Genomic DNA, 15,098 nt, shown 5'->3' with positions numbered 1-15,098 from the left:
TTCCCATCTCAAGTTGTGCGGTTCGCACAAGAATTGTGCGTCCACATTTGCCTTCTGCTGTAACATCCAAAATTGTGCGGTCCGCACAATACATGTGTGGTCCGCACTTTTTCCATACTTAGCTAATTTTTTTCTGATCACAGTTCCTGTAAAGCACACACATTCCTACGACACACTTCAAATCCAGTTAGCATAAAATAAGACCTATCTAAAAAAGAAAAGAGAAAAAAAAAGAAACGTGGGTCGCCTACTAAGAAGCGCTTGATTTAACGTCGCGACACGACGCAGGTTACCATCACTTGAAATAAATTACCGCTACGACATAGCCATCACCAATTTTTCCTAGATAATGCTTCTCCCGTTGACCATTGACTCTAAACACCTCATCATTTCTATTCTTCAAATCCAATGCACCAAAGGGTGTCACACCCACCACCTCAAACGGACCACTCCATTTAGACTTTAACTTTCTGAGAAACATCCGTAACCGAGAATTGAACAACAACACAAGATCACCCTCTTTAAACTCTTTGTTCCAAATGTACATGTTATGAAGATATTTCATCTTCTCTTTGTATAAGGACGAACTTGTGTATGCATGGTACCAGAACTCATCTAACTCATTCAAATGTGTCACCCTTAAGTTGGCGACGATATCATACTCAAGATTCAACTTCTTTAAAGTCCACATGGCTTTGTGCTAAAGTTCCACCGAAAGATGAAAAGCTTTTCCAAACACCAACCGGCATGGAGACATTCTGATAGGTGTTTTGTAAGCCGTCTTATAAGCCCATAAAGCATCATTAAGTTTCTTGGACCAATCCGCCCGGTTAGCATTCATTATTTTGGACAAAATACTCTTTATCTCCCGGTTGGAGACATCCACTTGACCGTTTTCTTGTGGATGATAGAGAGTTGTGACTTTATGAGTGACACCATACTTGGTGAGTAAGGTATCGAAATCTTTGTTGCAAAAATGCGACCCCCCATCGCTTATGCGAGCCCGCAGAGTGCCAAACCTTTTGAAAATATTCTTCTTATAAAACGTCACCACACTTCTCGCTTTATTGTTGGGTAGAGCAACGGCCTCAACCCATTTGGACACATAATCAATCGCAACCAAGATGTAGGTTTTTCCACAAGAACTCACAAAAGGAACCATGAAGTCAATGCCCCACACATCAAAAAATATCAATCTCCAATATGGTGGTGAGGGGCATGTCATTTTTCTTTGAGATTCCACCGGCCCTTTAACATTCATCACAACACTTGATGAGATCACTTGCATCCTTATAAAGTGTGGGATAATAAAAGCCGCAACTTAGAACTTTGGCCGCCGTTCTTGCTCCACCATCATGACCACCATATGGTGAAGAATGAAAAGCCCCAAGAATTTTACATTGTTCCTCCTCTGGTACATATCTTCTAATCACTCCATCCGTACAATTCCGGAAAAGGTACAATTCATCCCAATAATAGTCTTGACAATCCCGTTTGAGATTCTTCGTTTGGTTTGAAGAGAACTCATCCAAGATGATACCACTTACAAGAAAATTTGCTAGATCCGCGAACCATGGCACCTCTTTCATTGAAATATCCAAGAGTTTCTCATCGGGGAAGGATTCATTTATTTCAAGGACATCATGTTGCCTCCCCTCCTTCTTCAAACGAGACAAGTGGTCCATCACTTAGTTTTCACTTCCTTTTCGATCTTGGATGTCTTTATCAAACTCTTGCAAAAAAGCACCCATCTCTCAACCGGTCTTTAGAATCTTTCTTGCTCATAAGATAACGAAGTGCCACATGATCCGTATGGACAATCACTTTTGTACCCATCAAGTACGGATGAAACTTTTCAATGGCAAATAGAACTTTCTCCGTAACGGTGTAGTTGAATGGGGCACTATTCATGGTCTTAATTGCATAATAGACCGGATGAAAAATCTTGTTGATGCATTGCCCCAAAACAGCCGCTACCGCTACATCACTTGCATCGCACACGAGCTTAAAAGGAACACTCCAATTTGGAGCAGTGATAATGGAAGTAGTAGTCAACTTGAACTTTAGCAATTCAAAGGCTCTTATGCAATCATCATTGAAGTGGAACTTATCATCTTTCTCCAAAAGCTTGCACAATGGGTTCACAACTTTAGAGAAATCCTTGATGGAACGCCGGTAAAATGCTGCGTGGCCTAAGAAACTCCACACGCCTTTCACCAAAGTTGGAGGTGGAAGTTTAGAAATTACCTCAATCTTTGCCTTGTCGACTTCAATGCCATTCTTTGCGATCTTGTGGCTAATGAATGCCCTCCTGGACATAAAATGGCATTTCTCCTGATTGAGCACCAAGTTTGTTTCTTCACATCTTGCCAACACTTTATCCAAGTTTGAGAGACAATCATCAAAAGAATTCACGACCAGCAAGAAGTCATCCATGAAAACTTCAAGGTAATCCTCCACTATGCATGTAAAGATTCCCATCATAAACCATTGAAAAGTCGCTAGTGTATTGCACAACCCAAATGGCATCCGCTAGAAGGCGAAAGTATCATAAGGACATGTACAGGTAGTTTTCTCTTGATCCTCCAGAGCAATAAGAATTTGGTTGTAGCCAGAATACCCATCAAGGAAACAATAGAAAGCACAGTCGGCCATTCTATCAAGTATTTGATCTGGGAAGGGAAGTGGAAAATGGTCTTTTCTAGTGACTATGTTGAGATTACAATAGTCCATACACACTCTCCACCCGGTCCCATTCTTGTGGGTATCAACTCATTATTATCATTGGTGACCACCATCATGCCCCCTTTCTTTGGAACACATTGAACAGGAGAAGTCCACGAACTATTAGAAATGGGATAGACAACCCCGACATCCAACCACTTGATGATCTCCTTTTGAACAACCTCTTGCATGGCTTCACTGAGTCTCCTTTGATGTTCAATAGATTTTTTGGCACCTTCCTCCAAGGGATTATCCCCCTGAATATCCACCAATGTCTATCCAACATCCTTCTTCCTCTTTTGTAGCACCGTCAATGTAGAGTCTACATGCACGTTAGTTAAACAAGAGAAAAGAATAACCGGTAAAGTAGAAGAAGGGCCAAGCAATTCATGCCAAAGATGTGGAGGCAATGGCATCAACTCCAAGATATGAGGCTCCTCAATTGAAGGCTTTGTTGGAGGAGTTGTCCAATTTTCAAAATCTAAGGACAATTTGCGGGGCTCATAAGTGTACGACCTCATTCCCTGCAAAGAGTTCACACATTTCATAAAGCACTCCATCTCTTCATCATCAAAGTTGAGCAAGACGGCCTCTAATGTATCATCAACATTTATCATAACACTTGTTTCATCCACAATCATATTGGTCTCCAAGTCCACGAAAGAGAATACCTCATTGCTATTGGATTGCCTCATAGATTTGCACACATGGAAAACCACTTTTTCATTACCAACCCGGAAGGTAAGTTCTCCAGCTTCAACATCAACTAGAGCCTTTCCCTTAGCAAGGAAAGGTCTCCCAAGAATAATCGGTACCTCATAGTCAACCTCACAATCAAGAATGAAAAAATTCACCGGAAGAATGAATTTATCAACACGAACTAATACATCCTCAGTTACTCTCAATGGTCTCTTTATGGTATGACCGACCATTTGTAATCTCATAGATGTGGGTCTTGGTTTTCCAATTCCCAAAGTCTTGAAAACCGAATAGGGCATCAAATTGATACTTTCCCCAAAATCACAAAGAGCTTTAGCAAACTCAGCACTTAATAGTACAAGGGATTGTGAAAGCACCGGGATCTTCCAATTTGGGAGCCATTTAATGAACAATTGCACTCACTTGATGAGTCATTTTTATAGTTTCACAATTCATTGACCGCTTCTTTGTCACCAAATCCTTCATAAGCTTTGCATATTCGGTCATTTACTCCAAGGCTTCAACCAATGGCAGATTGATTGATAGACTCTTCATCATGTTAATGAACTTTTTAAATTGATCCTTGCCATTTTACTTGGCAAGCCTTTGAGGATATGGAGGAGGAGGCCTAGGCATTGGTGCCTTAGCCTTTTGCACTACCGATTTCGATATGTCTACAATGTGATCCCTAGACAGGTTCACTTCCTTTTGAGATTCTTTGACATTGTCATCAATATCAATCCCCACTCCATCATTTTCTTGCACCATATTGTTCGGGGTCTCATCATCTTGAACCACTTGCTCATCATCCAAAAGTTTCCTTTGACTTGAGGTGGGAGCATCCCCACCTTTTCCAGTCCATGTAACGGCCATGGCATGTCCTATGTTATTCTCATCCTTTAGGTTCACCACCATATCACTTGGTAGTGACCCCTTAGTACGAGTGTTTAGAGCTTGAGAGATTTGCCCCGTTTGAACTTCCAAGTTACGAATTGATGTGTTGTGTGAGGCTAGTTGGGCATCGGAGTCGGCATTCTTCTCCATCATTTGTTTGAACATATTCTCAGTTCGTCCCATCTCATTATTGGAAGAGCTTGGTACATGGGAAGGATAATGAGGTGGATTGCTCGGTTGTTGATACATCGGGGGACTTTGAAAGCCCGACCCCCAATTGCCTTGATTATTGTTCCATCCCCTTGATTATTACCTCCCCAGTATCCTTGGTTGTTGCCATTCCAATTGCCTTGGTTATTTCCACCATTCCAATTTCCGTAGTTGTTGTTACTATTCCAATTTCTTTGATTGTTGCCACCACTCCAATTACCTTGGTTGTTAGAATTCCAATTACCTTGATTACCTTGAGGTCTCCATTGTTGTTGATTCGGGCCTTGAGAGTTGTTTCTTTGCCCTTGAAAGTTGTTCACTTATTGTACTTCCTCTTCTTGTTCATTGTAAGATTCATCTTGATCAAACCCACTATCTTCTTGCAGATAATTCTCCACATGGTTTTACACTTGTGGAACATTAGTCCTTCTCTTATTAACCATCATACTAACTCCCTCCATGGCATTGACTTGCTTAGGACTTTGCACTTGTTAAAGTTGAGCCTTGGTTAATTGATTCATTGTGGTAGTCAACTCGGCAATGGCTTGCCCATGATCATGCAATTCTTTATGTAGGTGAATCACGTTCGGATCACCTTGAGGAACATTTGTCCTACTTTGTCATGCCGATGAAGTATCTGCCATTTCATCTAAAATCTCACAAGCTTCTGCATACAGTGCTGTCATGAAATTTCTACCGACAATTTGATTGACCACGTACTGATTGGTAGTATTGATACCCCGATAGAAAGTTTGTTGAATCATAGCCTCTGTCATGTCATTATTGGGGAATTCTTTGACCATTGTTCAATACCTCTCCCATATTTCACGCAACGACTCATTAGGCTCTTGTTTGAATGCTAGAATCTTGTCTCTAAGAGTAGCCATATGCCCGGGAGAAAAGAACTTGGAAATAAATTTCTCCGCCAACGCATCCAATATATGGATGGAATGGTTTGGCAATCTCTTTGACCAATACAAGACTTTCCCCGTACAGAGGAAGGAAATAACCTCAACCTTAAAGCATCCTTGGAGACATTTGTCTGTGTACTCCCCCAATAAATGTCCACAAACCCCTTTAATTGTTTGTACGCATTTTGACTCGGAGCCCCGATGAAGAATCCCCGTTGCTCTAGCAATATGAGCATTACATTCGTGATTTGAGAGTTGCCCACCCTAATGCGGGGAGAGACTATGGCACTTGCATTCCCTTCATCCGGTAACACTCGGTATGGAGCCGCTCTTGGTGGAGATGGGGGTCGAACTGGAAGTTGTCCTGAGGTGGTCGACCTCTTCTATTTGCTTGAGGTTCAAGAGGAACCACTTCAACTTGGTCATCTTCAGTTTCCACATCCCCCAACGGCATGTTTCCGAGTTGATTATTGATGAGGGCCATCGTTTCACCTACAATTGATTCACAAAAATCAGTAACATGGAAGGAAAAAAGACAATTCACACACAAAATCAAATATATAGCTAAATCTGTTTTTATCTCCCCCGGCAACGACGCCAAAAATTTATTTTGTCCGAGTAACACCTTTATTTAAGGTTATGAAACGGCCGATGCAATAGTAATACCCAACACGGAATCACGGTCGATTTTCCACAGGGAGTTATGAATGAGATTTAAGGGTATATATTCTAGTGTATGAGCTTGAATTATCTCAAATTGCACTTTCACAAACTTGGGTTGTTTCTAGGTCCAATTTAAAGTAAGATTACAAACTAAGAATTGAAACTAAGAAATTATTTTTGTAGTTGTTTTTGAAATGATATAAAGGTCTAAGGCTATGACCTTCACCTAGGTGTTTGCCTAACATGTTGTAAAGTTTAAAGCTTGTTTTATTGGTCGGGGTGTATTATAGCTATCAACACTTCATTACCCACTTAGTACCTCTCGGTCAGAGAGTGATTTTGCCCAATTTGACTTTCTCAAGTCCAAATGAGTATTGAACAAAACGGTTGATACAAAGCTCAAATCAGGTTTATTATTTATAAGTTCAACCCTTTAATTGGGACTATAAATCTCTTGACTTACCCAATTTCTTGTTAGCCAAGTTTTCCTAAACTAAGTCTCTCTTTCTCAAGTAGAGACTAAGTCAAATAGGCATGAACTAATATTTGCAATCATTAATTCTACAATCAAAAGAAAGAATAAGGCTAAATAATAAACACCCAACCATAAACAAGCAATAAATCAAACACACGTTAGGATTACACTCTAGGGTTGGGTCACAACCCTAGTGAAAATCTAGTTTCTCATGGTTAAGATAGAAGAAATAGAAGAAGAAATGATAATTAAACCCATATTGATAATTAAAATGATGAAATCTATATTTAAAAAGCTCAAAATAGCAAAAACTACTAAAGAGAGTAAAGACACCCATCTACAGCTGATGATATCAAAGCTTAACCTAAAAAAGTGAAACTCTTCTATTTATATAGGCCTGGAATTTTCAAACAAAAATGCCCTTTCGGAGGTTCCGAGGCCGCATAATTCCATGCGCGGTCCGAACTTTGCTTCAGCCTGACATGATTTGAAACTTGCGGCGACATAATTCTAAACTGCGGTCGCACTTCTCTCTTTCTGCGGTCCGCATACTCTTCTACGGACCGCATAAATTTGACTGCGGCAGCGTAGCTGTTCTTCTGTGGCCACATAATAAGTGTACGGTCCGCACTTCTGTTGAACTTGAGAGCAGGTTCTCTGAACTTTTTCTTTTGCCCAGTTTCTGCGGCCGCACAAGTCATGTGCGGACCGCACTTTGCATATATCTCTGCTTTGAGTTTCATCACATTCTGCAGCCGCAGATGATAATCAGTGGTCTGCACTTTGAGCTTATGTGCCTGTTTTTGTCCTTAAGTTCAAATCACTCCTTCTTGAGTTGGATTTCATCTTGGAGGCTCATTTTCCAATATTTCTGCAATTAAGCATATTTAATCAATTTTTGTGAATACAATTAAATGCTTTTGGGCTAAAACAAAAGCTAAAAGGTGCTAATAAGTAGTCAAAATCCCCATTTATCAGTGCCCGTTATTAAACATCAAGGCAACTTCTTCTCTCAATTACCGACAATCCTCCTCAAATGGCCATGAGTGCCATGATACTTACACATCAAGTTAGGGTCTCTCTGCGTAAGGTCGGACTGCAATGGTCGATGCCACTTGGTTTCCTTGATGCGCTCGATGGCTAGTACGATGCTTGCAGCATCAATATTGAAGTTATACTCTTATAATCTTGGTGTTTCACTAGCCCCGAGTGGCTTGTGAAAGCCATTTTTGCTCATCAGATCTCGGCTATTGGGCCCTCAATTGCTTCTCTTTTCATTCCTTGTGGTGTGACGCCCGGATGCATTTCCTCTTTGATTTGCGTTGTATGGTTGATACCGATCTCATATCGGCCTTGATTCATTATCGACGACTCTCTTAGACATGTCGTCGGCTATGATGGGATAAACGGACCCAGAAAGGGCTCCAAGTTGGTCATCCTTGACTCTGATTTTTAACTGGTACATGTTGTGGACGTCGACCCAAGTTATTGCTAGGTACTCTACCAAATTCTGTTTTAGCTGATGCGAAGCCAATGAGCTTTGGAGTTAAGTGCTTGAGTGAATGCCTGAATGGCCCAATCATTGGCAACCAGAAGTAGGTCAATCCGTTCCATCTGCAATATTGATACAAACTCCCTAAGCATCTAGTTATCTCTTTGTTTAGCCTTGAAAAGATCTAGTTTTTTAGTTTCGACCTTGATGGCCCCGGCATGGGCCTTCATAAAATTAAGCATCTACGAGCATAACAAACGAATCAATAGAATTTGGAGGTAAGTTGTGATACTATATCATTGCTCCTTCTGACAGAGTTTCCCCAAACATCTATAGTAACACCGACTCGATTTCATCATCTTCCAGGTCGTTCCCTTTGATGGCACATGTATAGGAGGTCACATGTTCATTCTGATCCGTGGTTCCATTATACTTTGGAATATTGAGCATACGAAACCTTTTCAGGATCGGCTTTGGCGCCGCGCTAGGAGGGAAAGCTTTTGGATAAATTACTTGGAATTTGGTCTTTTCAATATCGGGGGTGCTCCCGGGATTTGATCGACCCTGAAATTGCATGTCTCCACCTTCTTGTCATTGGCCTCAATTTTTTTCTCACCTGATTCCACCAGCTTCGTCAACGCTTCTAGCATTTTCATTATCTTGGAGTTGACCCCGGACTCCGCCTCACCCAACCTCTCGGTGGTTTGTTCATTTCTTCAAGTGTTCTCTTGGGACCGTTCTGGCTCGACCCTGCCAGGGGGTGGCATTGATTCTGTAGCTGCGACATCGCCTCCTATTGAGCCTGCAACATCGCCTCCTATTGAGCCTGCAACATTAAGATTAGTCGTAGGCTTATCCCATCACCTTCACCCTCGGCCATTTCTCGAACTATTGGTCGAGGACCTCCACGAACGATGATTTCGGGGTTAATGGGAAGGTTGATGTCGATAGCAACCTGTGAATTAGCGTCGATCGGATCGGCAACCGAGACCACGTTGGGATCAGCATGGGGCACTTTGTTGCTAAGAACCCGATTGTTGTTTTCACCGTGATGGCCAGATTCATCCTCGGCGTTCAAGTGAGCAGACTAAGAATTTGACATTTTCAAGCTGACTTGAAATTGAGAGTTTAAAAAACAAGCGTAAAACAGAATGTGTTATGGAGATTTATATTAAACCACCACTATTATCTTTAGCCCCACGGTGGGCGCCAAATTATTTACACTTAAAATGGATAGCATTAATTAAATTTATACACGGTTTTAAAAATATATGGGTTGATTCAATACAAATAATCAAAGATATTAGATAAACGAGCGAAAGATAAAATGAATAATAAAACAAGTTGTAGTGTTATGGACCAGCGTGAGCTTAGGTTAGACAATAATTTCTGCTCTCGGTTGGGTCCTTGGTTCCAAACCAATTGAGTGTGAAGAACAACAGTAAAATTAGAACTCTTCAATATCTAGGAAGCATAAAAATGAATTTGTATTCTCTTGGTATGCCTGTTACAATGTCCTCTATCATAGAAAAACTTTCCCTTTATATAGTAGGAGAGTTTCATTCTTAGTACAAGTTTAAAAATGGTAAAAAAAAAATTCCTTTCTCATTTATTAACGATTCATAACCGTTATCGAGCGAGATCCGCGCCGAGATATCCGTTGGTTGCGGATATCACAGCCTTCTATCGATCGTGCACAACTGCCCTTGGTGTTTTCTAAAGTCTCAGAACCCATCCGGAGTCTGGGGTGCATCGTTTTGTCAAGTCCGATGGCAAGCACTTTGTCTACTTTTTACGGGCCTCGATACAATGAGTTTCCAGCTTCGATGGCGATCCCGTATGTCTCTGCTCTTACTTCTTTTCGTTCACCGAAAACCGGGGTATACGTCATCCTCGATTTCACCCGTATACATTTCTCTTTTTTTTTTTTAAATCATAGACAATCTTTTCATGCAGTTGCCCTTATAGAAATTAGTCTCAGGTTACTTTAATCGTTGGTAGAAGATTATACATTAAAAATGTAAAATTATCTGAGAAGAGTAATCTCGGTATAAGAATTATTCTGAGGTTACATACATTAACAATGCAAAATTTTCTTTATATAGTACCTAAATCGTTGGCAGAAGGTTACTCTTCTCAGATTATTAAATACACAAACGAGATTGTTATTATCATGTAATTAGAAGGAGCTAACAGCATTACTAAAGTATCAGCATCGCAAAATTCAATTAAAGAAGCAGGCTCAAAGCTTGCAAGAAATTAAACACCCAAGTACGTGTGGTGCAGACAGTCAACCGAAAATTTGTCGAAAATAATTTTGTCCTTCATTTACATGCCATGTGAACGTGACATTATTAGATCATTTCACTTTTAACCGATATGGCTACATAAATAAAACCAAATGATCCTACATGCTCAAAACGAAGCCAAAATTCAGTACAAACATTACAATTAAAATTTAATTAATACCATATAGTGTAATAAAAAAGGGACAGCCGGATGCACAAGGTATTCCACGTTTACGCAGGACTTGGTGAAGGACCGGATCCCAAGAGGTGTAATGTAGATAGCTTAAATTTAATGCTAAGTCTTAGTGACTGTTTTCACGCCTCGAACCTGTCACCAATAAGTTATAGGAAACAACTTTATCATTGTTCCAAAGCTCCCTTCAAATACTTGTAATAGTCTCAACTGAAAAAAAATTCTTGTTAATTTAGTTTAATTCCTATCAAACTAGAATGAAACTTGTCGTTAACTCAACCAAAACCATTAGGTAGGGAGAAGTTTTTGGTAAAAAGTAGAAAAGGGAAAAGAGGAATGGTTCTGAGAAACTTTCTAGGAATCGTATTGTATCCTTTTTATGTTGATAGGACAAGCAAAAAGACACACGGCCAACGTAATTGTTTATTCTCATCAATCATGAAAAAAGGTAATATTCTCCTCATCATCAGAGCCAACTACAGCAAGGCCATGCTGGAAAACTCATGTTTGTGGTAAATTCTTCTCCGCTATAGCGCATAAGCAGAAGTTCAAAAGATGCAAGTATGCAACAACTGCCACCGGAGACAGATTCAGACTTTGAATTTTACGGGTTCCTATAACAATTTGTCATTATCAATTGAGTTCACAATCAAATATTTACAGATATTTAATAAATTTTCTAATACATATACAAGGACCGTGCAAAAGTTACTGGGTTTTCGGAAACCCGTACGCTACCCTCTAGATCCGCCACTGGCTGCCACCACACGCAACTCAGACATGCCCCCTCAATTTCCTCGATATTACATCACTACTTGCATAGTACTAGTAGCGGATTCAACCGTAAGTTTGCGACACGGGCAGAACTCAATTCTTTGGGATCGAACCTTAGACAATTAATATCCGAAGATAAATAAAAATAAAATATACATATTAAAATTTACTCTTTTTAACTCAAAATGAATATATACAGCATCTAAATTATGAATGTGTCACCACAAAATCTTTAATTATGAGAACTAGTAGTGGTGGAGCTACCTTTAATTTATCTAAGGGGTCAATTAACACTCCTTTTACGGGAAGATTATATTGTGTAGTTAAATAAATTTTTATGTGTATATACTGTACGGAAAAGGGTTCAAAATACCTCTAAACTATTGGAAAAAGTTTAAAAATACTTTTCATCCACCTGTTGGGCTAAAAATACTCATCCATTCATCTTTTTGGTTCAATTATGCCATTTGACTGTTAGATCAATGCTGAATTAAAAATAATTATTATTCTTTTTGTAAAACTTAAAAAAAATATTTTACAAAATATTTTCATTCTTTTAAACTAATGCACCAGTAGTCCACTAATTTAGTAAAGTCTTTCTTTTCTTTTCTTTTTTTAGTTTTTACCAAAAACAATTCTGTTTTTACTGGAAAAAAATTCATTTTTTTCCAATTTTTTTAAAGCATTTTTTTGTAAAAACTGGAAAAAAATGTTTTTAACAAAATATTTTCGTTTTTAAAAACTGAAAAAAAAAATCGTTTTTTGAAAAATATTTTTTTTCAGTTTTTTTAAAAAAACGAAAATAAAATTTCTTTTAAAAAAAAGTGAAAAACGAAAATAAAGTGAACTGCTTTTAAAAAAAACTTGAAAAAAAAAATATTTTTCAAAAATGAAAATATTTTGTTGAATTTGTTTTTCCAGTATTTAAAAAACGAAAATATTTTATTAAAACATTTTATTTTCTATTTTTACAATTTTTTTCCTGTTTTTACAAAAACAAATGCTTTAAAAAAACTGAAAAAAATATTTCTTTGTAAAAACTGATTTTATTTTTTGTAAAAACTGAAAAAAAATAATAAGAAGACTTTACTAAATTAGTGGATTATTGGTGCATTAGTTTAAAAAAAGGAAAATAATTTGCAAAATATTTTTTTAAGCTTTACAAAAAGAATAATAATTATTTTTAATTTAGCATTGACTTAACTGTCAAAGGGCATAAATGAATCAAAAAGTGGATGGAGAGATATTTTTAGCCCAATAGGCGGATGATAAGTATTGATAAACCTTTTCCAATAGTTTAGGAACATTTTGAACCCTTTTCCGTATACTATATATAATTACCTTGACTTTTTGCATATTTATTTTTTGAATTTTGACACTCCTAGATAAAAATACTATAGAAGAGCATGAGAGCAAAGAAGCAAGGCAAAGGAAAGTGCATGGCAACAACCAGCATGAGTCGACACTCGTATTGGTCGTCCTTTGTTGCGTTCCCTTAACCAAATAAATAAAAAAGAATAAAATATTAATCGTACACAAAATCGAATTAGGACCCTCACCTCTTCGATAGTACAATCAATTATAAATGGGTCTACCGGTAAAAAACGCCCATAGAAAGTGGTTTTGCCCGCAAAAAATATTGTGTGCTGTCCCCTACCACAACACCCTCTCCCTTCCTAGCCTTTAGGTTTTCTGTGCGGCGAGAAAAACAATGAACAGAGCTCATGTGACGGAGACATCGTGTTATTCGTCAACTTTTTTTTTAGCAAGATACGTATAAATACCCGTAAAATGATATAATTGACTTTATACATAATTTATAGACAACTTAATCAATTTGATCCTAAAATAATAGAAGAATTGAATAAATATTTAATACTTAGCCTTGATATGAACATGAAATAGCAGAAACAGTAATTTCGGAAGCAGGGCTTCCGGGCACAACAATAATGGAATCAAAGAGTAAAAACATAAAACTATATAAAGCTTTAGATAGATTATAGCGTAAGTTTGCCAGAAAATTTATCTCCCTTGCAATGATAATATAGCTTACTATTTGTAACTGCACATATGGAACAATGTTTTATGATCATGCTCCTCTTTAATGTCATTTATGAGGGTCATTGAAGAATGTGTAACGACGGGCATGAACGACAAATTCTTTATAAGGGGCAGTGTACAAAACGTGTCATCCCATGATTTAGCGTAACCTTTGCCGTTTATCGAGGTAATTATGGCCACGAGTTTAGCCGCCTAAACCTTTACTTATACGCATCTACTTCCTTAATTCTACACTTCATAACACTCTGAATTTTTTAAGACTTTCTTTACTCAACTTATCTTCCGACTTCAACCTTTCCTCAACTTCCTTCTTTGCGAAAAAAACTCTTTCACTAATAAAAAATGACCTCCTCTTCAAGAAAACTCAGTTCTTCAAAGAGCAAAGACAAAGCTGACGATGCCGCTCCCCCTACAGTGAGCATCATTATCCAAAAGAGTCTCATTACCACCAAAGATTTAGAAGAGAAGTTTCATTCTACTAACTCTCGTACATGGGCCGTTGGTAGATACCCTTCTTCCATCCGTCCTTACAACATTCCTACTATGAATGAAGATTGTCGTTGCCAGGATTTAGATATTATCGCTCCTGATCGGGTGGAGCGGGTAACCCTACCCAAGGAGGATTTTACATACTTTTACATGTATCCCTTTATTTTAGGAGCATTTTCTCTGAGTAGAGAGCTTGATTCTGTCATTGCGGAGTTCTGTCTCCGCTATCAGGTGTGTTTGTCTCAAGTAAGTCCTTCCATATGGAGGATGATTGCTTGTCTTCGGCACTTGTGCCAAGAAACGGGAGAGGAGCTATCCCTAACTCACATGATGAACCTCTATTTCCCCAAAATCTTCCGTGCGGAAATGATAAACTTCACCAAACGCGGCTACCTTGCTTTACTATCTAGCATGGATGATGACAACGACCGTGGGTGGATGACGGTTCATTGCAATTGATATTAGTGACATCATTCCGGCAACGGTTTCATCCTTTCTGAAATCATGGAATCACACTCATTATCTCCTTGTTTAATTTTTCTTTAATGAGAAGTTTTCTCATATCCTTATCGCCCCTCCTTCTTTCGCATGTTTCAGCAACTCGATGGGTTCCACCTAGGGTTGAAGGTTTGGACCAGTGGATCTAGAAAATTCTGGACGTTACTACGCCCGAAACCCGCACGTGGAAAGAATTGGCCCTTAAATATGGGTGGAAGGCCAAAAATCATGGTAACTAAGACTCATCTCTTCTTTGTTATTTGTGCAAGGAAATTAATTAGTCCTTTCTTTCTTTGCCGAATTCAGGTCTACCCCTGGGTTCGGTTGTCGTCCCCGAGGAAGATGTTTTAGCTGATCCTGCTAATGCAGTGAGGCTGCTTCAAGAGGCTCTTACTCGAATAGGTGTCTATGGGCCTACTTCAGGTGCAAGTATTTCTTCTTGGAGTCCCCCCACCGGAGAGCAAGCAACCAAAAAGAAATGCTCCTCTGCCGCCGGGGGAAAGAATAAGAGTAAGAAGAATGCCGCCCCCGAGTCGTCTCAAGAAGTTGTGGTGACGAGCCCTCCGTCTGGGCCGTCCATAAAATTGTGATGATCGACGATAATAGAGAAGCTAGTGATAAGTGAGCTTCTCTGCATAAAAGACGACAATCATCATCAACTCAACATAATGCTTAACCTGTTGAGTTAGTTACACTAACCGAGGATGATGTCTCTGCACTTTAGGGG

General features: G+C 38.9%; 2 protein-coding genes across 2 annotated transcripts; both read right to left on the bottom strand.

Moving 5' to 3' along the window:
- Positions 1-295: 295 nt before the first annotated feature.
- On the bottom strand, positions 296-691 carry LOC138885720 (uncharacterized). Its single transcript, XM_070166697.1, has one exon. It carries the CDS (start codon positions 689-691, stop codon positions 296-298), a length of 396 nt encoding a protein of 131 aa, XP_070022798.1.
- A 559-nt stretch (positions 692-1,250) lies between these two features.
- Positions 1,251-1,685, bottom strand: LOC138885719 (uncharacterized). The gene has a single exon (XM_070166696.1). The coding sequence runs from the start codon at positions 1,683-1,685 to the stop codon at positions 1,251-1,253; it is 435 nt and encodes a 144-aa protein (XP_070022797.1).
- Between the last annotated feature and the right edge of the window lie 13,413 nt (positions 1,686-15,098).

Source organism: Nicotiana sylvestris, chromosome 2, assembly GCF_000393655.2.
Source record: "Nicotiana sylvestris chromosome 2, ASM39365v2, whole genome shotgun sequence".
NCBI lineage: Eukaryota > Viridiplantae > Streptophyta > Magnoliopsida > Solanales > Solanaceae > Nicotiana > Nicotiana sylvestris.
The sequence above is the reverse complement of the archived record's forward strand: the minus strand, read 5'-3'. Positions and strand labels throughout refer to the sequence as shown.